This window comes from Haliaeetus albicilla, chromosome 10 (genome assembly GCF_947461875.1).
Source record: "Haliaeetus albicilla chromosome 10, bHalAlb1.1, whole genome shotgun sequence".
NCBI classification, from domain to species: Eukaryota; Metazoa; Chordata; class Aves; order Accipitriformes; family Accipitridae; genus Haliaeetus; species Haliaeetus albicilla.
The window spans coordinates 29,717,136-29,740,689 of NC_091492.1; the positions used below are offsets into that span (position 1 = coordinate 29,717,136).

Consider the following 23,554-nt stretch of genomic DNA (forward strand, 5'->3'; position numbering starts at 1 on the left):
CGAGGAGACCCACGCCCACCGGAGAAAGCAGCAGGCCCCCTTGCCTGCAGGGCTGCCATCCTCTCCCATGGCAGCCTGACCCAAATCTGACAAAGCCACTAACACGGCATGCCATGTAAAACACCCAAGGTTTAAAAGACATTTTCCCACATGTCTGATGACAGCTTCAGATTTATGGCAGCTCGGCTGCCAACACCTCTGAATCGCTCATAAACAATATATGAGCTCCCCTCTACATTGGGTGCTTCTGCGGTTGGTCTCCAGCCGCTCGCAGGACAGCCAGCATCCCGTGGACTGCACGTAGAAAAGGAATAGCATTATTGTACATGGGCGCTTGGTAAAGGAATAGCAGCAAGAAGGGAAAAAATAAAGCATCATGGAATGCGCAACCTATTACAGTTCATAAAATGCCCCGCTGGAATCTCGCTGCAGTCAACGGGAGCATCTTGAAGCATCAGCCACTGAGTCAAGCCTAAAGCAGGGATGCGGCTCTGTGACTCAGCGCACATTATCCGACCAAAGCCAGGTTATTACGACATCTCATTTAGATGGAAGACATCGGCTATGCTAAAACCCACAGGAGAATTTCCCACTCCTCCCCACGCAGGGGCTGATCTCCCTGGACTCGAGTGCACTCAGGGCTGCTGATGTGGAGGTGCCTCCTGACAGTTATTAATGAACCTGCAGCCCACTCCCAGCGAGGAGACAGGAAAGCTCGTCTGGGCAGCCAGTGGAGCCAGACGGAGCCAGCAGTCAGGAGAAATCACTATTTTCAGAGTTACGGTGTCACCAGACAGCAGATGGGCGAGCTTGCAAGTTCCTTCAGTCTTCATCGCCTCAAGTTTCGGCAGCGACATGACCACAGGCTCTCTAAATAGAGCAATTCTGCTTCTCATCCTTTTGTTAAAAAAATAACATCCTCAGACCGCAGCGAGGTGCTTTAATGCCTTTCCACTTTGCTCTTAACGTGAAAGCTATCTGCTAGCCTAACTCCCTGCTCCAGCTTTCTTCCCAAGAGATGCGGCTCTCTATCCCTGTCCTTCAGCATCTGCTTTACAGATGATCCGTAGGTGATTTCTTCCTCCAGAACAAGTCAGCTCCTAGAGCCACCATCCGCCCTTGGTGCCCTCCCAAGCTCCGCGGCTGATACACCCTGCTGCAAACACGGAGGTCCCAGTGATTTCAAGAGAGCTACATCATCCCATAAACACCCGGCCAGCGACAAGCAGTATTTCTAATTAAAATCTAGAAGCTGGCTGTTCCCCAAACATTTAAATGAAATGAATCACACCACAGTTGTTCCCAGCCCACAACCCACCCCATGTAACGCAGGGTCCCCATGAAGAGCCCCCAAAAAGCAAATAACCGACAACATCCAGCTTCTGTCACAGCACATTGCTCCCACCTCGACAGGGGAAACATTTCTGGGGCAAAACCTTTCTCTTCCTAGCAGCAAAGCACATGTACAAGCCCCGTATCTTCTGCAATTCCACACCCCCCCACCACTCCCCCCCGCTGTGCTGCAGGAGCCCTGCTCCAAGAGAAGCAGCTTCCAGTTGGAAATCTGCAAGCCCAAACAAACTTATTATAGAAACTAGAACAAATGGCACAATCAAAGAAAAAAAAAAAAAACGCAAGCCTTTGCATTTCAAGAGATTCATTATTTAGCTGTAAAATCTTTCCCAGTCTCTCATTTACCAGAAGCAGCTCTTTAAGACATTGGGGTTTTTTTAACCAGTGGAAGAGCTTCAGCAGCCAGTACACACACCTGTGGCACTGCTTTCAAATGAAGCACATTTGCCTAATTAAAACATCCATTCAAGCCAGAGAAATTAGGCTTTTTTTCCCCCAGTTCAAACATGGCCATAAGAGGACTGTATAAAAATTTAAATTTTAAGTCCTAGCATGAACCTGGCAGAAAGAGGGCAGGACCTGGGAAAGGGGCTATTGCACCGAGACCAGGGAAGCTCCTGGTTAAGGTGATAACTGGGAAGAAAAAGTCCAGGTTTCTCTTTGACTCCATCCAGCACCACCCTACACGCATGCCAGAGCCCCATGCACATGCTGTTCTCCCACTGATAACTAGAGGGATGCTCTGCTCTTGCCCCGGCAGCAGCTAGGAACAAGCTTTCTGCCTTCCCAAAATCTTTTCTCTCCCTCTCCCCTAGATATCATTTGTTTCTCATTTTTATTGCATGTAAAACAGCCATCCAGTTCATCACTTTCCCTTGCATGTCTCTAGGACTACAGCAACATCTTCCTTACCATTATACGCACTTCAAAGTGCCCATCCCTCTGGCCTCTGTAAGACTAACTTCAAAGAGCAGAAAATATGCTTCAAATTGTTAAAATGGGGGAGCTGGCTAAGGCCGGCACCCAGGAGCCTCACCTCACCGGGAGACAGCCCTGCAGAGAGGGAGAGCATCCGTCATCTGCTAAAGAAATACATATTAGTCACTGATGGGAGCAAGATATAAGAACCGGGCAATACGCTATACCTGAAATGCTTAACATGCACCTGAGATGACAACAGCAATAGAACAGTCCCCTGATAATAAAATAGTCGCCTGGCCCCATAAATCCGGTTTGGAAGAGAAAGGTGAGCAGGTCCGGGGCAGCAAGGGCTGGTGGGAGACCTCCCCTGCCCAGGAGAGACCCAGGAGCCCCGGCGCAGGCAGGTGAAGGGCTTGCATTCTCAGCAAGACCTTCAAACATCTCCCACCATTTTCAGGCGGATGGAGGGTCCCACAGGGATGCAGCAAAGGCTGCTCACTGGGCTGAGGGACCATCTCAGGCTAGGCTGAATCCTAGATAGGATAAAATGCCGTAGCACTGCGGGTTTCATCTCTTGCGCTAGGACCAAAGCGATCTGGAGAGGGACAGAGAGTCTCTGGCATTAAGTGCTGATGATCTCGGGAAACAAGGCTTAACAGCGGGGCAGGCACGCAAGAGTTTGTTGCGTTTAAATATTCATTGCCACTCTGCAGAAATGAATGGCTAAAGACGTGTCTAATGGGTTTTAAATCATGTCAGGGAGGACACTTAATGCAGCAGACAACAAATTGCTGCATAGGGGTGGGAGAAGGACCAGACCTGCGAGGAAGGACCTGATCCAGGGCACCATGAACTGGGTGCTCCCCAGCCCTGTGCAGGGCCGGACTTAGTCACCACTTATGTGGCAAAAAGAAATTCAAGTAAAACACAAAGGAGGTCACAAAGTGCCTCCAGAATTAAGCACTGACTTTCCTCCGTGGGGAAATCATGTGCCTTAAAGGGCTGAATATTAAATTAAGGCTAATTTTAATGGTATAAGAGAGACAAGAAAAGAAGCCAAGCTACAAATTAAAGAAAACATAATTAAAATCAGGATAAAAAATTAGAAGCAATTTTCTTCCCTTACAAGCGCACAGGTAACTAAAGGTAAATCATCATTTGAGCTTTTACAGGTCAACTTTCAAAGCCCATCCTGTGCTGAGCACCCTCACTATTGGAGGGAAGATGCCCAAGGAGGCCAGAGGAATTCATGCATTTCAGAGGGTCCCATTTCATGCTAGTGCATCACTCCAGGTGCTTGCTGCCTCCTGTGATGTGTTACAGAAGGGTTGTTATTTTGCAGGCTCATCCCAGTCTCAGAAATAACCCAAACAAAAATTCAAGAAGCATATGAGCTGTCTTCTGGCCACAAATTAACCTCATCTCTTCTAGAAGCTGGCATCTCAGGAGACATTTCTGTGTGCCTCCAGCAACTACCCTGCCCTTCCTGGCCCCTATTTTTATTTTTGTCTTGTCTGAACACGAGGAAGAAAATACGAGACTGTGGTCCCCAGAGAGCATCTCTGCTGCTGGCCACCGTGGTTAATGACTTAATCCCCTGTGACTTCAGCCATCTGCTCCAGCGTTATGCATGTGTTATCCCAGCAATAAGCAGCCAAATTAAAATGCAATTCTGCTTGATAGCTGGTCCTCTCAGAGGGAAGGTGAGAGGCTGTGACCCACAGCGAGAGTCAAACCATCGCACTTTTAGAGGGAAGGGAATAGCTGCTCCCAGGCAGGGGCACGGCCAGATCCAGGAGCAATGTGTCACATCACCCCTGGGAGAACTGGCTCCATGCCGTGAGGTGCTCTCCAGAAACAGCAGTTTCTAACTTTGTACAGTTTAAGATATTTTCTTCGATGCTGAGAGCATGATGGACCTCATTAAGCAGCGGAGCAGACTCGGTGGGTTATTGATGGCACCCAATTATAGGTGCATAACAGAGCCAATTAGTGCCTGCAGGTGCTCCCACATCAGCTAGGAGGAACAGGCTCCTCATGGACTGCAGCTGGAGCATCACCACCACCACCACTGTGGCACAGAGCCGCTGCAGGGACCCCCCAAGCATGAGCCCAGGCCAAGCAGGGAGGGAGAAGGGATGAGAACAGATCCGTTCCTGCCACAAGTCCACTTTGCCCTCTGATCCCTCTGCCCCTCTGGCTTTCAGCCCCTGTGCCCCTAAACTGGCCCAAAGGATTATCCTAATCCCCAGGCAGTTGTAAAGTCCTTCATCAACTCACACTTGACGCGCTCTCACTGTATCGCTGTTTAAGATGATTTCAGCTCCTATTGTCCTTCTTTGTGCTATGAGACAATGACCCAGCCAAAAAAAGCCACACACCAAAGTGTCCCTGTCCTACAATCCTCATCAGCATCCAGATCACGTATCTTGTGGGCCTCCATCCACCCCTGGTGCTAAAAATAACTCTTTCACTAGATTAATTTGAGCTGGGTTTGACATGAAGTCCAATTCCACAAACATCTTCTCAACAAGCAGCATTGATTTGTTCCCACCCTGCCCTGGCTGGCCAAGGTAAGGTGCTCATGGGTTGGCAGATACAGGAGAGGGGACGCAAGAGAGCAGGAGATGGATGGCACTAAATCAGGAGGGACTTCAAGGCACAAGGATGTTCGTTTGCAGCCAGCACCCAGCTGTAGACGTCATGATTGCTCAGGTATTATATATAAAGTTCAAACGCACACCCTCAAACACATCTGCTCATGAAGACAGCTCCAAGTATTTACTACGTGTTTCCCCTTTGGAAGGCACATTCATTCATGCAAGCTATTCCTTATTTAACCAAAGCCAGGTTTCTAATGGATCTTCCTTTTTTTTGCCCCTTCCAGGAATAGAAAATCCCAGAAAACCACAGAAAATCAGGCTTTCCAGCGGCATCTCCCTAGAGCAGCTTGTCTGACCGAGGGACACAGTCACAACCGCTGCATCCCTGCCAGAGGCCAGCCTGGCAAACCCGGATTATTTTGTAATATAAGGAGCTATTCTGGATAACGTCCGAGCAGCTCCTGAACGGGTGATTGTGTACGAGACTGATATAGACACTGTCCCATATTTCTGTAGCTGCACATCCTACAGCTCTTGTTGTGCAAGCCAACAAACACAAAGGAGCTGGCAAGGCTCCTGCTACGCCTACACGCAGGAGGCAAATCAGCTGTGACTGCACATCCGCCAGCCTTCTCCTGCTCTACTCCGAGTACGGCACAAAGTCCTCCGCCCAGCTTTTTCATGAATGAGGATGAGAAAACCTCCTCTGGCTCGACTAACGAAGGTAAAAGGGAGAGTTTCTGCAGGGTTGCAAACAGCTGCATGAATGCATGATAAAAAAAAAAAAACAAAAAAAAACCAAAACACCTCCCCCACTGCTAAAGTTGAATTAAGCATAAACCAAAGAGCATCATGTTTGGGGGTAATTCTTACTGGGCTGCAAATGGGCAAAGCTGGGGAAATGCTGTTTGCAAGCAATTTTGGGGAATGAATCCCCCACCATTCATAGCTACTTTCACCTGGTTTCTGCCAGAAAGCAGGGAGAGGAAAGTGTTGCACGTTGTAACGCCAGGCAATGCCAGCCAGGGAGAGGCAATACCTGCCTAAACTGTTCACAGACCCGCTCCTAACAAAGTATTTCTAAAAACAAATAAATAAATCCACCACTTCGGAGGCTACGGGCTGCAGCCACCGAGGAAGGCTGCGTGCTGCAGCTGGAGCTCCCATGACTGCATCGCAAATGCACACTCAATATTTAAGCATTATTAAGCAGCTGGGGTGATGGATTAAAGCTCCGGTTGCAGCATGAGGCTCTGCGGGCACAGACAGGTCCTCTCCGCATTTCACCAAGCAGCTGCCCCGCAGAGCCATGCGCCTGTTTGCTGAGCAAAGCTGTCCCCGAGCTACGAGTGGGGCTTTGACACTCTCCGAGGCAGTGGAGAGCACAGTTCCTGCCTGGGCCTGAGTATGTTCCCTGCAAGGAAAAAAAAAAAAAAAGGACAGTCGATGCTTAAGCTCAGCAAGAATAAAATGCTCCTCTGTAATGAAAAAAGGCATGATGCCTGACAAACAGGATTTTGGAGATCCCCTCCGGAAAACCATCCCCAGGCGAGCAAGTTGATACCTAATTATAAGAATTATTTCGCCTGGCACCTTTGCCCAGGCAGGGTAGAGATGCAGTAAAAGCCAACACAGGCACTTCTGGCCCTCTGCTCCACACCGGGCGCATTGGCACCAGGGATGCTCCCAGCACCCACCAGGGATTGTGGGGACCCCACCACAGATTCAGTCAGGGCAGCGCCAGCCACCCCAGTCCCCCCAGGAGCTGGTCCCAACACATGGCCAGCCCCATGGCTGGGCATCACTCAGACCTATTCAGCTTCACAGACATCTCATTTCTGGGTAGCAGGAGGGATTAACCGCCGGGACACACAGCTGGAGGGGATGATGGATCCATCCGTGTTCCCGAAACAAGACAAAACACCTTTTGGTGAGCCGTGGCTTTGCCCGTGCTCAGGGGTGCTCAGGACTGGGCAAGCAGCAGCAGCAGCTTCACTCCCCCAAAATGAGATGTTATTAATAATCCCTTCTGGACGGAAAAAAAGAAATAAAACAAAATTGATGAGACTATAAATTCTTGATCCAGAACACAGCAGCACGCTGAGCGACAACAGCACACCGAGCAGCTCCCTCCCCTGCTTACAGGTTCCTCCTGGCCAAGGACCAACGCCAGCTCAAAAAGATCCCCCGCAGGCTCCCTTTCAGGAGAAACACTGCAGTGCAGTAGCTGCTGGCCAGGAAAGCAGCCAAGCGAGCGCTTTCCCACCACGGGCACTGGCAAGGCTCGGGGTCCCTCCCGTCCCGCTGGTGCGGTGGTGCCCATGCCGCCGCCACCACCGCCTTACCCGATGCGCTCCTGCTCCATCTCCTCCATCTTCTCGGCCCGGGCGATGACTCTGTTGATGATCTCCTTCTCCTCGTCCGTCAGCTCCTCGCTCTTGCGCTGCCGGTCGGGCTGGCCGCCCCGTGCTGCCCAGCCGGTGGGGAGCCTGTGAGGAGAGGGGTGGGCTAGGGCTTCGTCCACAGATCATGTATGTGCATGCACATGCGTGCGTGCAACCACACGTGTGTGGAGGCAACAGCCAGGCACCAATTTCCAAGCACAGGAAGGAGGAGTACGATACCTTCCCATCCTCCAAGCTCTCTTCTAGCAGGAAGCCTGCAAATAGCCCCCACCCTCCAGGTGGAAGCTCTTCGTTCCATTTGGGGCGGGGGTCATAAGGAAATACTTGTTTCATAGGGAGAAAACTGATTTCCTTTTCAAAAATATTATTTCCACGTTAAGCATCAACCAACACAGTTAATTTTGTACCCTGCTCTCCACCATGTAACACCAGGTTTGCCAGCAAGCTGTGGTACCGGGGTGATGGCTGCACGAGTGGCTGTTTTTTTGGGTACATTTTATCAAACATGGGAGTTTCTCCTCTCCTAACCTCATTTCCAAAGATCCTTTCGCACAGCAAGCATAGCCTGGGCATCAGGCAACTCTAACCTGGTGACACAGTAACGTCTGCCACTCAGCCTTGCAAATTAGCAGGCAGCAGAGGGGTAACACTAACGAAGGATGCAAATGCCCCTCCTCCCCTCATCTTCCTGCTCATCTTGGGTCTTTTCCCCCTGGGCTGAGCAGACCCGCACAGTCTTAAACCTTAAATTCATTAAAACCCTCTGCAGTGCTTCCCAAAATTATTTGCTTTTTTTTGCATCCAGACTAAGGTTTTTCCTGTTCTCTCAAGACCATCAGAGTAGCAGGTAAAGAGCAATAGGCCAAAAAAAGCAAGTGAGATACTTACTGCTCCTTCTCGCTGCTAGGAGGGACAGAGAAAGAGAGGGAACAAGGATTAGGTGAGAGAAGGGATGAGGACAGCTCAGCCCAGACACAGCCAGCGCTCTCCCTGCCTTGGGGGTGACGGTCCCTGACAGCATGTCCCTCTCCACGGACCCCCGCTGCTCCTCCAAAGCAATGCGGAGCAGCTCCGAACACAAGCTTTGCCCAGCCCCTACATCGTCCGGGCACCCAAAACCAGCACCCATCCATGGGTACTGCCACCAACCATCCAGCTGGGATGGAGATCTGCCATGCGGTGGGATGCAGCATCACCCTACACAGCAGTAGCATTGGAGGGCGTCAGGACAGACGGATGGGGCTTCTCATGGGCACTGGGGTGAGTGCACACCCATGGGTCTGTCCCCACCACCTTTCTCAGGGGGTTTAGGAGGCAACGTGGCAAAACGTTCCCAGCCAACCGGCGCAAACCCAATTCCCAATGTCCCCCCAGAGAAAGAACTGGGGCGGCTGCACCCGCATCACCTCCCACCCCCCAGGGACCCCAGACCCCTTCTCTTACCTGGCCCGGAGAGACATGGTCCTGTCGCCGGGGCACATCCACCGGTCAGAGCTGCCGCCCACCACCGCGTCAGTCATTGCTGGCTGCCGAGAGGACGTGAGGACAAGCGGAGCGAGTTTGGGTACACCAGTGCTCTGCCGATGAGCGCCGACACGGCACGCCGGGGAAGTCAATCACTTTGCTCGTCTGCCCGTGTTCTCAGGTAGCAGCGATGTCAACAAAGGTAACCTGGTGCTTTCAGCCAGGCTGTAGGGGGGAAAAAAAAAAAAACACCAAAAAAACAAAACCCACAAAATCATGCCAGGCAGGGCTTTATTTTTGGCATTAAGAGGAGTGAGAGCAGGGAGAGGAACAGGAATGTCACTTCAGTCACTGCCTCGATATCATGCACGAGACGCAGGAGCCTATAACCACCACCCTCCCAGGAGGGCAATGCAGCCACGCTCGGCGCGGATGTAATTAATGAGATACCCAACCTCACATTAATTATGAGGCTTCAGAGCTGGGAGGGAAGAGGATGTTTCCGTTTCAGAGAAAAATCTACAAACTAGGAAATTTTCTCCCCAATGCTCAGCATGTCTCGCTGTCCTCCCCCAAACCACATTCCCCCTGGATAAAACTCCTCCTTTTGCATTTTTATTTACTAAAGTTTTTGCCAAATGAAACCCGGAGAGGCACTGAAGGAGGATGTGGCAGCAGGACCTGAACACAATATTCTGTCTACTCATCTCCAAAAGATTCATCATGAAAGGGACCTCTTCAAACCTTTCTCCTTTCAGCAAAACTGACAGCTTTTATCAAAAAATAATTTGATGTAAAATTCAGAGCCTGAGTGCTAGTTTATTGCCATTTTCTGGGGGTGTTTTACCCCTCCACCCACTGCCCCCACTCACTGCGTGGTGATGGGGGCTGGATGGCAAAGCCCGAGCTGATGCCAACCCGCATCAGCCACGGCACAGGGACAGACCCATCCATCCCATTGTCTCTTCTGGGGGAAAAACAGTGCTTTTACACAGGATGAACACTGCAGGCAGAGCAGTGTCCCCCAGCCAAGGGCAGGGCAGGCTCCATCCCCCTGCCCAGCCTGCGGGATGCTGGGGGATGCTGTGATTACACCGGGAGCCACTGCCACACCTGGACCACTCTTGGGATGGCCCCCAAGAGCAAAGGGTGCAGCTCACGGGTCTGTGGATGGCATCGCCCACGAGATATCACTTGCAAAGGGAAAAACTCAGGTTGAGCCTCCCTTTATAGTCACTAAGGTGGAAATAAAAGAGAAGGCAATCCATCCACGAAGGGCTTGGCTTTGCTGCAGCGCTAATGAGAGCACAAGGCACCGAGGATACAAATCCCTACTTCGTTAGGACCCCCTGCCAATGGGGAAAGTTTCTGTTAGCTCAACTATTTCCTATCCGCAGGTTTTTCCCCCTGCCTATCTCCTCTCTGGAAGCAGAGCCGCCATGGGGTACCCACCGGGATCCCCCCACAGCAGCAGCCTCCCACCTGCATTGCTCGCAGGACCTGCATTTGAATTTGCTTCCTCCTGTCTGCAGCAGAACAAAAAACAAAAAAACAAAAAACCAAAAAACCAAAAAAAAAAAAACCCACAAAACCCCAAACCCCTCTGCAGAGCCCAGCCCACGGGCAACAAGACTACTCCCAGCCCACGGACTGTTCATCCTCCCAAACCTGCTGCCCTGGGAAGATACTGTCCCAGATTCCTCCCTGGCTGGAAGGGACCGCTCAACCGCCCACATCCCACAGGGTCCCAGCACGGAAGCCAGCATCCCAGAGCTGCCAGGGGGCCCCAGCAGGACCAGAGCTCAGCCCAAACCCAGCAAATGCACTTTTGCAGGCACAAAGCAACTCCAGCTCTCGGCCAAACTCCGACAGAGGCACTGGGGAGGTTGCCCCAAGGAGAAGATGGAAAACAGGAGCTTGCAAAACTGCCCTACTAAAAATCACAAACTCTGAGCCACGAAAAAATGTGCAACTTTCCCAGAAAGGGGGACAAATATAATTCCTATCCTCCACTTTCTGCTGTGCAATATTACAGGCATTTCTCCCTCACTCCCTGAAGAGTCAGCAGAGATTTGAGGCTCACCTTTGCTTCACTGATAACTTCCAAAAATACACACAAACATTAAATAAAAAAAAAAGAAATTAAGCACATGGGGTAATCAGTGCTCCGCTGGTTTCATACAGCGACCATTCCTGTGCCAAACCAGAAGGCTCTGATTGACAAGGTCAGTTAAATAAGCAAATTGTTCATTTAAGTCCCCACTGCCAGCTCCACAATCTGCACTGCAGCAGCAAACTCCTGCCAGGGATGTAGGGTCCCGTCACAGCCGGGAGCGGGGTGGGGGTCCTCGCAGGGCTGGACACAGATTTAATGGGGTGCCACAGGAGGAAGGACAGCACCATGCTTCTGGCACCCATTTTGGGGGAGAGGTGGGTGGGTAAGGGATTTGCCCAAGGTCACACGGAGCAGGAGCAGCCGCCCTGGCCCCGCAAAGAATAGGGGAAAATCTCTGTTTTTTCCTAGCAAAGAGGGTAGAGCAAGAACCAGCACTTCAGTTGGCAGGGAGGGAGAACTCCTTCCCCCAACTAGAACTTTCTGCTAATAATAGAGAGTCCACGGGTGTTTCGCTTTGTTGAGGATGGAGAAGAGCCAGGGGACGGCTCCTGGAGGAATACACAAGCCTTTCCCTCTGCCTATAAATAATAGATTTTGAAGATCTACTTTGCATTACTTCCAGCAACTACTCTTGCTTGTCCTAACGCTTGGTTCCGCATTTTTAGTGCGCAGTAAAGAACAAAATAACAGCTTACGGTGTCTTTTTCCCCCCACCAAATCCTTGCTCACAAACAAAAGGATGTGGCAATCCAAGTCGTGATCAATAGGATGCAGCAGCATTTAGTTAATGAAATGGAAATATCCCATCCTAGGATGATGCCAAGACCTACCAGGGTTTGGCTGTCCCCAAAGGGTCCTGGGACCTGCTCCCCCCAGGTCTGCCATCAAGGGGGATGCGAGGAGCCCCCTCGTCCCCACGTGGCACCAGCTGCTCAAGATTCCCCGATTACAGGCAGAGGTCGGGAGGAGCAAGGCGGCAGTGCCCGCCGGCACAAACGTGGCACGTCCTAGGCAGAGCCAGGAATAGAAGCGAGGTCTTAATTTCTGGCCTTAAGGAAGAGTCACATGACTCTAATCACGCCGCTCCATTACTTCTGTATGATGGAGCCCATGAATTTGATCATGCCTTAATAAAAAGGGATTGAACGCCTTCCGTGAATCACTCTGCCTCTCCTCAAGCCACTGGCGCTGTCATCCCGCGCGCAGACGCTGGTCACTCTGAGCCAAGAGGTGCCCGTTCACGGGCCCACCGCCAGCACCCAAAATCCAGCAGATGCAGTGTCAGCAACCAGCAGGTCCCCCTCACCCTCCAGCAGCCCTGGGCAGGCAGGGAAAGGCAGCAGGAGCCCCATGGGTGCTCCGTGGGCACCAGGAGGGACACGGGGCTGCTGGTGCCCTGGGCAGGACCCGAAGCCAGCGGAGATACCCACACTGCCACCACCAACTGGGCATCTGCAAAGAGAGACCATTACAGGGCTGCCCAAACACACTGGTTTAGCCATCTGGAAATAACGTACTGGGGTAGAAAACAGAAAATTCGGTATTTTAAAGACTCCCAGTGCAATAATCAGGTTTTTACAGTGAGCTCAACATTTCACACTTGGCAGTGCCTGCAGCGATCATCTCCACCAGCAAAGACACTGACACAGGCAACCTATTTCTCCAGCCTTCTCAGCTCTGCAATGCAGCTTTCTTAAATATTGAATAAGTCTGCTGCTCTACACCACCTGCCAGTGCCAATGATGAGGTAATTTTTGCATTGACAAAGCCTAATGCGATTAATCTGGTTTGAAAGGGCAGGTTTTAGAGCCGGTCCATTCACTCAGTGAAACACACTTGCAGACAGAGCATCGGCAGTGGCTTGTTATTCACCGCCAGCAGCCAGACCCCAAACAAATAACCCAAACTGCTGCCCGGATGCCAAGTGAGAGATTATTTCTGCGTGTCATCACCAAACAGGAGGTTTTGAACTCAGACGGATCCAAACACCATCCTCCGTCAGGCTGACAGGGTTTTCACGCCAGCTCTGAGGCGAGCCCGGGCACGGGAGCTGATTTATGCTCCCCAGCTGGATGGTGGAGCTGGGCATTGGGAGGGAAAAATAGGGTATGACATGCGATTGCCTGATGGGGGTCCCCAGCCCCATGCCCAGGTAGAAGGGGTGAGTATTTTCGGGTGACAAGGACCCACTGGGAACCCCCCAAGCCAAGCGGTCAGAAGAGAAAATGCTGAAGCCGGGATGCACCGGCAGCCCCAGGACGGGAATCGTGCCTCCCCACTGCTCAGCTCTCACATGTCTCCCCAAACACTGTTTTTAGCTGGAGCTCTCTCCCAGTTAGCAGTGACATTTGCCACCGTCCTACAAGTCCATCAGGGCCAGATCCTGCCCTTCTCCATGCCCCAGTACTGGGGCCAGTGCCTGGCACCCGGAAGAGCTGTGTGAACCACAGGGGATCCCAGATCCCAACCGGAGACCTGGTACAGACACTGTGCACCCTGAATCCGGCTGTGCCCCGAGCATCTCGCAACACCTGGGCTCTTCCTTTCCCAGGAAAAAGAGTTTGCCCAATGCAGGAGCCATGCACACCCCACGGCATCCCCTATGGCATATGTGCACAGCTATAGGGGCCACAGAGAGCTGCCTGACTAGACAGCGGTGTGCTCACTACCCTCCCAGGGTCGGGCAGGATTTGGTACTACTGGATTTACCTGCAGGGGGGGAAAAAAAGGTGTAAATAGCCCCAAAAGAGCTGCTGAACCAGCTGTGCAATGCTGTAAAATAATCAGCAGACCAGATGGAGGGGCAGGAGGGCAGCCCAGCCCCGTAGGGTCCCACGGACCGAAACTCCCTCGAATCCCATCATCCTCGGGCAGCCAGCATCCGCGCTTTGTCTCATCTCGGATACAAATCGGTTTAGAAAGTTCAGGCAAAATTGAGCAAGCTGCTTTATGGATGGCGCTTCAGGAAACAGCCTATGTTTGAGACCTTCCTTTAAAAAAAAGAAAGAAGAGGCAGATCTCAGCTGGCAGAAACACGTGTAAGTGGCAAACTGAAGCTGCTTGGCCTGGAGCTGCCCACGGACACCTGGACAGGTCTGGCACTGGGGCACAGGACAGCAGGACAGTCACCCTGTGACTCCAGGCAAAGCACCGAGCAACCCACAGCCACAGCAGCACGAGCTGCCCGTGCTCCCATGGGGACGCCCGCAACCCAACCACTTGGCAACGCTGCTCCGGTGTGAGATGGGATCAGACCCTGGGGTGCAGAGCCCTCTGACCCACGCTGAAGCAAAGCGAGGGCCAGGAGTCCTGGAAATTCAGCTTTCGGGAAAGACCCAGAACCAGTGAGTCCTAAACCCAGGGTCATTGCGTCCTTCGGCCCCACGCCAGACCCTTACAGGGAAGCGAGGCCCTGCAACATCCCGGGCCAGCTTGGCACTAGTTGGTTAATTAAGGCTAAACGTGGCCCCGCAGGTAACCGATGGTCATTGCTGCAGTCCATGGGTGACAGTGATCCACAGATCAGAGGCATACAAGAAATGCAATGAAAGTCCTGGCTATCCTCTGGTGCCCCAATCCCATGGCTGCCCCTATGAGCCCACCCAGCAGCGACCTGCCCGCAGCACCCATCCACCCAGCCCCAGCCCCGTGGCACATCGGGACAGGACTGCCACGACCCGGCATGCTGCTTGACAGCATGGGGCATTTACCCATGCAGCATGCAGGAGCCCACTGCAGCCCAGCCCAGAGCAAGAGGGCCAGCAGACCTCCCGAATGCCAATGCCTTTGGTTTGGCCAATGCCTCTGCTGCCTTTAAATTCACATAAGGTGTCAAGAGATGCCTTTTTTCCCCTCCCCCTTAATTCCCAGCTCATTGTCACCCTCCGACAAAGATCCATCCCAAGGCAGCTGAGCAGCAGCGCACAGTCAATTTTATTTAAGCAGCACCTTGACATTTCCTCCAGCAGCTCCTTCACAAACCAAACACTGTTATGATGCTGTCACGAGGATTTACTCCCATTGATTAATTGCCAGAAAGACAACGGTGGAAAAAAGAAAAATCACTTCTGGGTTTATACGACTTACCCATGGCTGCTGGAGCTGGGGGTCTCCAGCCAGGCAATGCCCAAGCACACCCCAAACCTACCCAGTGCTATTAAATGCAGCGGCGGCGTTGCCATCACTCCTCTTGCCGCAGCAGAGCTGCTCCAAAGGCTGCTTAGCAACAGATCGCTGCACTGCTCTGGCACACCGATCTGGCACGCCACCCTCGATTCGGGCACTGCCTGGGATGGGGCACATGGCCGGAGCTGCCAGGATGAACCAGCCTCATCGGGGATGCCAGCGCAGGGACCCCCACAAAACAAGAGCAGCAGCAGCTGAAGGAAGTTTAGTGATGTGAAAAGGCTGGGAAGTAGCTGCCGGCCCGGCGATGGAAAGCATGCTCAGAGGTGCAGGTCCTGCTCACTGCCCGGGGCTGGTTTCCCAAAGGCAGTGACAGTCCCCACAAGATGTGCCAGTGGTGGTCAAGGACCACGGTGTTGCGCTGTGCCGTGGGAGCGATAGCCGGAGGTGACACACACCCCATCCCCAGACCACGACCCTGGGTGAAGGATGCTCAGGGCTGCAAATCCGCCCCCCTCAGGGGGCAGCAGGGATGCCCAGCCACGGACAGGCTGGGGCAGAGGAGCCACACGGAGCCAGGCACCCCACGACAGGTCTGTGCAGAGGGGGTCCCCCTGGCACCGCAGCCTGAGAGCCACGGGGAGCCCAGCCACCAGCAGAGAGGAGCACGCAGCCGCCTAGCTTGGCATCTGCACCACCCTGGGAGATGCTGGGCTCCCAGCTTCCCCAGTCACCATATGCAGCTCCTTTCTCTCCCCACACCCCCACATTAAGCATCTGGTTTCATGCAGCTGGACCTGCCCCCCATCACCAACACATCAGACCCAAACAGGAGAGGGAGAGCCCACACCCACCTCCCGGGGCCAGAGGAGAGCGATGCTGCTCAGACCTGTGCAGGTACGGACAGAGCCAGGGCATCTTCCAGCACATGAATGTTATAAACCATCACGGTCGTTACCCTCAGCCACTCCCCAGTCTCCAGCTTAATGAGGATGGGGGAATTAATCAGGCTGGCCTTGCGGCCACTGCCTTGGGGAGCAGAGCCTTCCACCCTACCCAGACCTTGAGTGCTCACCTGGGACCACCTGGAGTGATTCATTATCGCTAATTGGCAATGACTGCAATGACATGGTCACCTGTCTGCAGGCAGGAGGAGGGCATGGGGCCAGGGCCACCAGAGCACTGGCAAGCAGGCAGAGGGGTCACCACTGCCAGCACAGCCCCCAAGACCTGTGGCAGATAAAGAGGGCCATCTCATTTTCAGATTCCAGAGAAAGCCCCTCAAAATTTAAGCACAAAGAGAGACTCTGGAGCTGCAAGTCCCCTCACCCTTCCTCAGCAGTTTTCCTCCCCTTGCCCTTTCCAATACCAGGGAGCATTTAACACCAGCACACACGTACCCACGCGGTCACGGAGACACAACAGAGTCCCACAATGTGCTCCCTGGTTTCACTTTCACTGCAAGGAGTGCTCCACACACAAAAAAATGTGCTTTTTCTACATTGAGCATGCTTTTCGGCTCTCCTTGGGAGTCAGGGCAGTGCAAAAGCAAGACCACAAAGGAGGAGAAAGCGGATCAGCAGGCTGGAGCCAGGGCCAAGCAGGGGATGGTATTTGCACCCAGGTGGGTTGCTCCTACCAGGGTTGGTGGGTCTGATGCAGGGGGGGCTTCACTGGAAGCCCATCCCACAAACCATGCACGCAGGTGATGGCAAACAGCTCCCACCGCATCGCCTGGATACAGCACAGCTCTGCCAGAGGCGGCTGGTGCCCGCTCGGCTGCAGGGCTCTTGCGGTCGAGCGTCGCCCACCCAACACTACTCTCCAGGGGGATGCCCAGCAAAGTGTCCACAGGATTCTAGGGCAATCCCCAGTTCAGCATGCGGGGCTCAGACCCACGGCTCCACGGACCCCAGGCTGATCCCCACGGAAGGGTTAAATGCAGATCCCCTGAGTCAGCCCCTACAGCAAAAGCGAGCAGCTCACTAAATCCCTACCACACGAATGATGCATCATCAAATAAAGCCTAGTATCACAACATTAACAATATTTATTTTCAGGCTAAGCTGCAGCCTGGGCTTTTGATACCAGTAATTAAAGCAAATGGTTCATCTGTTATCATCTTTGCATCCCTGGAGCCAACTGTCCACATTTTGAAGCCCTGTATTATCTTTTTTTTATTGCAGCCTCCCAAGAAGGGGGGAGTATCAGGCTGATCCACACACACTTTTTAGATCCCAGGAGCCGTGTAGCATGGACTGAGCCCAAAGCAGAGCCACGTTCAGGGCAGCCGCCTTGCTTAAAGCTTTTTAGCAGCGAGATGAAGAAGTGTTAATCACTCAAAGACAAATTGCTGCTCCAGTTTATACCCAAAATCAGAATTAATAGAAAGACACCAGCAAGGTGTCAGGTCCCCTCTCTGAAACAACCTGTCCCTGGGAACAGCGGCATTAACAGCCTCAGCCTATTTTCCGAGGTGGCTGGGTTTGCTTCCAGGAGGTTTCAGGCTGTGACTCTGAATAGCTTTAAATGCCATTTGCAACACTTTAGCCTGTCCTGGGAAAGGAGCGGAGAAGGCACCTGCTCAAGCCCCTGAGCTGGGCAGCGATGCCCTTTCAGAGCCCTAACAGGGAGCAGAAAACCCAAAGCACCCTCGCAGCACGCTCTCCGCTCCGGGGCCAGGACGGTCTCTGCATCCCACCGCTGCCAGATGCCCAGGGAAGGGGCTCAGCTCCCGCTGCTATCGCAGCTCCCCCTGTTCACACTCTGGGAAAAGGGTCAAGAGCCAATTTTAGGGGTTTATCACCCCCCCCCCCCCAAAGCCCAACACGCTCCAAAGTTGCCTGTACACGGCAAAGTCCAAAAGCAACGACCAGAGCAACCTTCTGCCCACCACAACGCGCCAATGGGGCGATGCCAGCTCCATACCCGAGCCGGGAGCCAACTCCGGCCACTGCCACCGGCTTCCCACGAGACACGCGGCCGTGGAGAGGTCACCCACCACCCGCACAGCTCCGGGACGCTGCAACTTTCCCCGGCCGGCTTTTCCCCGCAGGAAGGCGAGCAAGGGAATTACCTTTGGCTGAGCCGAGCATCCCCGGATCTCCGCCCCGACCCTTGCCCACCCGGAGCGGGGACCCCCAGCGCAGCCCCCGCTCCCCCCCTGCCCACCCCGGGGCTCCAGCCCGGGGGAGACGAGCGACGAGACACCCCCACCATCACCACGACCACCACCCCCCACCCCCCGGCTGCCGCTCTCCCCGCTCCCACACCCGGCTCCAGCCCCGTGGGATACCCCGCCCGCCCTTACCTGGGCCGGGGTCCAGCCGGGCCGGGGGCCGCGGCACCGCCGGCCTCTCCCCCCGGGCTAGGCTGGGCTCAGCTGGGCTGGACTGGGCTGGGCTCGGCGCAGCGCGGCTCCGCCGGCAGCACTGCGGAGCGGTGCGGGGGCGGCGCGGGGAGGGGACACGGCCGGGACCGGCCCCGCTCCCTTGCCCGCCCCGGGGAGCCGCCCCCGCCCCGGGGCGCAGCCCCTTTGCAAAGCGGGGCGGGTCCCCCCCGGGTCCCGCAGCGAGCTTCGGGGAGGGGGGCGGTTAGAGGCGGCGGCGCTCCCTCTCTGCCCATCCTCTCCCCTGTCCCATCCCTTCCCCTCTCCCATGCTTCCTCCTCCCCAAACCCTCTCCCATCCCAGCCCTGGGGGACGCAGCAGGGTTTTGTACACACACACACACATCACCTGGGTGATACTGGGCTTTGGACATCTCCCCAGCCCTGCCCGCAGCCCCCCCCCCCCCCCCAGCTGCCTGCACCAGTATCTCCCCACCTTCGGCTTGGGGGGCCAAAGTGGGGCAGGCGCTTCCCCCGCGCAGTGCCTGCAGCATCAGCCAAAAGCTGTGGGAGCTGCCTGCCCGTCCAGGCTCCCCATCACTGGGGTTTCAGCCCCCTGCACTCGGGTTTCAGCAGCACAGGGGATCCCACAACCTGCTAGCTCTTGCCCAGATTAAGCCTCAAGACCAACCTGAGGCCCGTGCACAAGCGGGGAACATGCTGCCTCCGGCCAAGCTCTACGGTGACTTTAGCACAGCTCAGCACAGATCTCTCAGGGAGAGTTACTGCAGGGAATTGGGAAAGCAGGTGATTTAGAGCACAGGGGGAACCCTGTTCTTGAGCTGAGGAACCCATGGCTTCATAAACTGAAAGGGGCAGGAGCCTGAACCCACCCCCTGGCCAGACATCTCGGACCTCCCTTCCCGGGCAGCAGGGACCGTGCAGAGGGTGGGCTACTCGGCTCACAGCTGGGAGCGAGCTAGAGCCAGGCTGGGATGGAGCCCAGCTCACCAACGTGCTTTTCATGCCAAGTTCCTCAGGTCCAGCAGCCCCGTTTTACCCACTCTCGATATTCCAGTGGGAAACCACAGCACCCTCGGGCTTTCGTGACTTTCCAGAAGTTCTCCTACCGGTTGCTCCTGCATCATCTCTCACCAGGTGAAGTGAGGTGGATGGAAGGGACGGAAGTCAGAGCTGGCCTGACACCTTGGCATGAGCAGCCAAGGAGAGAAAGTTAATTAAAAAGTTTGAAAAAAGGATGCTGCGAGATGAAGCCCAGGGGGTGAGACATGGCTCTGGGCTGCCTCTGCAAGCAGGAGGAGACCAACAGGCTTTGAGCAACACTCAGCCATAGCCAAGGATGTGATGCCTGAGTCAGGGGGGAAGGAAAGTTTCTCATTCCTGTAGCTGGATTTCTTTATATAAAAGATTTTTAACCAGTTGCAAGTAAGTCTTTCATGAAAATCCTACTCTTTTTTTCTGATTTAAAAAGAAATCCCTGAAGAGACAGAAATCCTTGAAGGATGGAGTGTGTTCCTGCCTTCAGCAAGGTAAGTATTCCACCACTCAAGGTTGAATGTTGATTGGCATTCATCTAGATGCTTGATGGACATCTTCTTCTCTTCCAGGCTCAACTATGTATTTTTATTTAGTGAAAGAATGCCTCGCTTATGCAAAATAGTTGGAGAGATGAGCACAGTACTTTCAAGCTGATATGTCTTGACACCTTCCTTGGAGATTCACAAAAAGAAGCAGCATGTGCAGAAATTTGAAAATCAGATCTAAAACTTGCTTTCCAGAAAGGAAAAAAGCAATACCTGCAATTCTCTGTTCTGAATACCTGGCACTCACTCCCCTTTTTTACCCCATCTTCTAAAATAAAAGAGGCAGTTTGATTTTTGTTGAATTATAAATACATTTTGGCAGTCTGACATCTGCAGCAGATCAAAGCACAGGAGTTTTATTTATTTATTTCCTCTCAGGTTTATTTTTACATTTGCCAGCCCTCTAATTCTCAAGGATTTGTTATATTTCCCCTTGTGATCCAACTCAGCACGCAGCAAAATGCTCAGTTCAATCCCAGAGCCATCCTGCCCAGAGGTTCAGATGGAGCCCGGCCGCAGCACCATGCACTGGCAGCTCCTGCCCACACGCTCAAGTTCAAGTGCAGAGGCAAAAATCCCAGAGGTTATTAGGGCAGCGCAGCGTTTCCCTTCTCAAGGTCAGAGAAGCTCAGGCTGGATGCATCCGGGGCACCGCTGCATCGAGCGAGCCTCCATCCTGCACTACCTACAGTCTTGGGTTTATTACCATCGGCAACCCCACTGATTTCAATGGGAATAATTGAGGAATAAAACCAAGTTCATGGCTACAGACAGCTCCAGGCATCAAATCAGCACCAGAACCAGACCTGGAGGTGGTGGAGAGGCTTCACCTCAGCTGTCTCCTGTCCTTGGCTGCAGCTGGCACCAGGGATGGAGCCAGGGATGGAGCCAGGGATGGAGCTGGGGACTGATCGCTTTCCCCCAGGGCAGCGTGGCCACACAAGCACAGCCTGATGGCAGTGCACTGAAAACACGGCCACACAGGCAAATTAAAGCATCAAAAGCGCTGCACGTGCCATACTGCTGACTCAGCTGTTGCCATCCTTGCACCACTGCTCGGATGCTCTGGGAGGAAACCTCTCCCCTTGTTTTATAGACCAATTAGTTGCACCTAATTGAAGTGCTGGACAGAAAATAGGCAGCGATGAGCCAGCACTGGGGTTATCCCTCTGGTATCTGCAGAGTCGGGCAGTACCATGGAAAAAGGAATATGAGCTTTATAAAACAATTTTTCTTCAATGTTTTTAATTGGGATTAAAAGCATTCCAGTGGAAATCTATAAACTCTCAGAGCTCAAGCACACAAAAGCTCAGGGCTGAGTAACAGCTGCTGTTGCTGACTCTAATACCAGGAAAAATAAACCACGAGCATGTCAAGCCCTCCCCTCACAGCCACAGCTCCAAGCACGGTTGCATGAGTTAAATTAAAATGATTGATGGCAGCTCGGGTGCCCAAGAGAGCATTTTTCGCTTCTGTAAATCACTAAAAGCCGAACTACTCCCCCCCGCAAGCCTGCCTGGCCGCAGATCCCAAAGGATGCCCCCAGGAGCTCCCTGGGACATGACAGCAAGAAACACGTGCCGGCTGCATCGTAACTCACTGCCAACCACCTTAGCACGTGCTCTCCACTGCACTCAACCCAAGTGCTTTAGTGCTGACTTAATTATTTGACATGCAAGAGAGATGGGAAAGGACCCACTGCCCGACACCTGAAATCCACAACCAGCTGCCGGGCACAGCTCCTCACTGGTAAACTATGCTTTGGAGAATGAGGTGGAGGAGAAAAGAGGGAGACGAGGATGAAGAAGGGGGTGATGGGCACCAGCTCGAGCTCTCTGAGCAGCAGGACAGACCCTGGCAGCCAAAACCGGGGCAGTTGTGCCCAGCACTTTGCAGACCAGAGAGTTTGCACCTACTTTTTCAAGAGGACTAAATGCCAAGCCAAGACTTAGGCCAGAGCAGGAGAAAACCAGCCATCAGATTCTCCCTTGGGACCTCCACAGTATGCAGCCAGATCCACACTATTTAATTAACACCTTGTCCCCCTCCAGCCCAAGCTCCTGGTGGCTCAGAAAATAACGAGCAAGGCACAAGCCAGAGGAGATAAAATCCCACCAAACAAAGCGTGGGGCAGCTTCTCTTCCCATTAAACTCAGCACTGGGTGGGATGTTTACGCTAAATACATAAACACAAAAAACAACTGTAACAGCAGGTCAAGGCATCTGGGAGGTGCAGGCTCAGCTTTCAAAGAACAGTGTGTGCCACAGCCAAGCCCCTCTCCCCATGCACCCATGGGTGCATCCCGGTTCTCAGCAGCTTTCCATGCAGAGAGGTGACGGTTGTTACAGCCACATGCCGCAGACCCAGGGAAGGGCATCACCACCCCTAACACCATCAACACATCATGACAAGGTTATAAAACCTTCAGGCAGCTCCAGGAGCACCAAAATCCCTCACGAGGGGATCATTGTGCCACAGTGATGACACCTCCATGGGTCACGTTCCCACCAAGTCTCTGCTGGGGAGGAGAGGATGTGTTTTAGGGCTCCCAAAAGCTGGTCTGGGGCAGCCTGAGAAAGCACAGCTTTTGGGTCTGCCAAGCCCCTGGGGATGCTCTTCCCCTTGATTAAAGTGCCATAATAAAAATAAATAAAAAATAAAAATTAAAAGGGAAAGGAAAGCAAGTTTTCCCCCTTGCCACTTGATTTGGATGCCAGGGTGTCACAGGGACACCCAGCTGCACTGAGAACTGGTAACAAGGGATTCTCATCTTCTGCAGAAGCAGTGGCTGGAGAAACAGAGGAGGAAAAGCACCTTGTGCGGATGCTGGCATGCCCTTTCCCATCCCCTGCACATGTCCACAGCACGTCAGCCCTCGCCAGCCCCATCGCTACTGGGGACACAGGAAAGTGTCTGTAGTGAGGGGACTTCAGCAGCCCACCTATCCCAGGTGCTGGCAACCCCAGGAGAAAAATCCCCCTCCCCAGCCCACTTACCACCTCACCCCGGAACCACCAAGTCCCAAGGAAACCCACAGGGACCCCAAATCCCTTGCCAGCACCCTCATCTCCCCTTCCTGCAGCCCCTGCGGTGGCACAGGCAGGGACACAGACGCCCAGCCCAGCCTGCAGGCTCAGCCCATGGTCCCAGCAGCGATGCACAGCCCCAAGCTCAGCAGGCCTAGCTCAATCTTGTAGGCAGCTCATTACACTCTTTTAATATGATATGTGCTAGTTTTACATTCATTTTTCATTTCTGATAACATTCTGTCCTATATAACTGCACTATTATCCTTGGAGAGGTGATGGAAAGAATATATTTCCTAAAAGACTGCCTGCATTAATTTTTCAGTAAGTGCCATAAAAGATTTAATCTCCAGCTCCTCTTTTGTTAATGGGATTAGTGTAACTTATTTACTGATTTAATTAATTGGCATGTCTTCCACTCAGCTGAATACAGCGTTTCAGAAACTTACTGGTTTGGACTGAAAATGACTGGGCTTCATTTCATTTTAGAGACTGCAAAGAGCATGTGCCTGTAAGCTTTAAATTATTTAAATTATTTCCGATAGGGCGCGTTAAAAAGAGGGCAGGAAGGAGCTTTATCTCCCCTTCCAACCATGAACGCAGAGCTTC

At 53.1% G+C, this 23,554-nt stretch overlaps 1 protein-coding gene across 3 annotated transcripts in view; it reads right to left on the reverse strand.

The window, feature by feature from the left end:
• The window catches only part of RPH3A (rabphilin 3A), a 47,549-nt gene that overhangs the window by 18,346 nt on the left and 5,649 nt on the right, over nucleotides 1-23,554 (reverse strand). For 2 of the 3 annotated variants that reach the window (XM_069794617.1, XM_069794615.1), the window contains exons 1-4: nucleotides 18,298-18,508; nucleotides 8,726-8,971; nucleotides 8,171-8,185; nucleotides 7,223-7,366 (exon numbers count right to left, since the gene is read on the reverse strand). In XM_069794617.1, the coding sequence (XP_069650718.1) occupies nucleotides 7,223-7,366; nucleotides 8,171-8,185; nucleotides 8,726-8,802 (236 nt within the window). In that variant the 5' untranslated portion in view covers nucleotides 8,803-8,971; nucleotides 18,298-18,508. Of the gene's footprint in view, nucleotides 1-7,222; nucleotides 7,367-8,170; nucleotides 8,186-8,725; nucleotides 8,972-18,297; nucleotides 18,509-23,554 lie in introns of those variants that run through there. The other variant, XM_069794616.1, reaches the window with a different exon arrangement.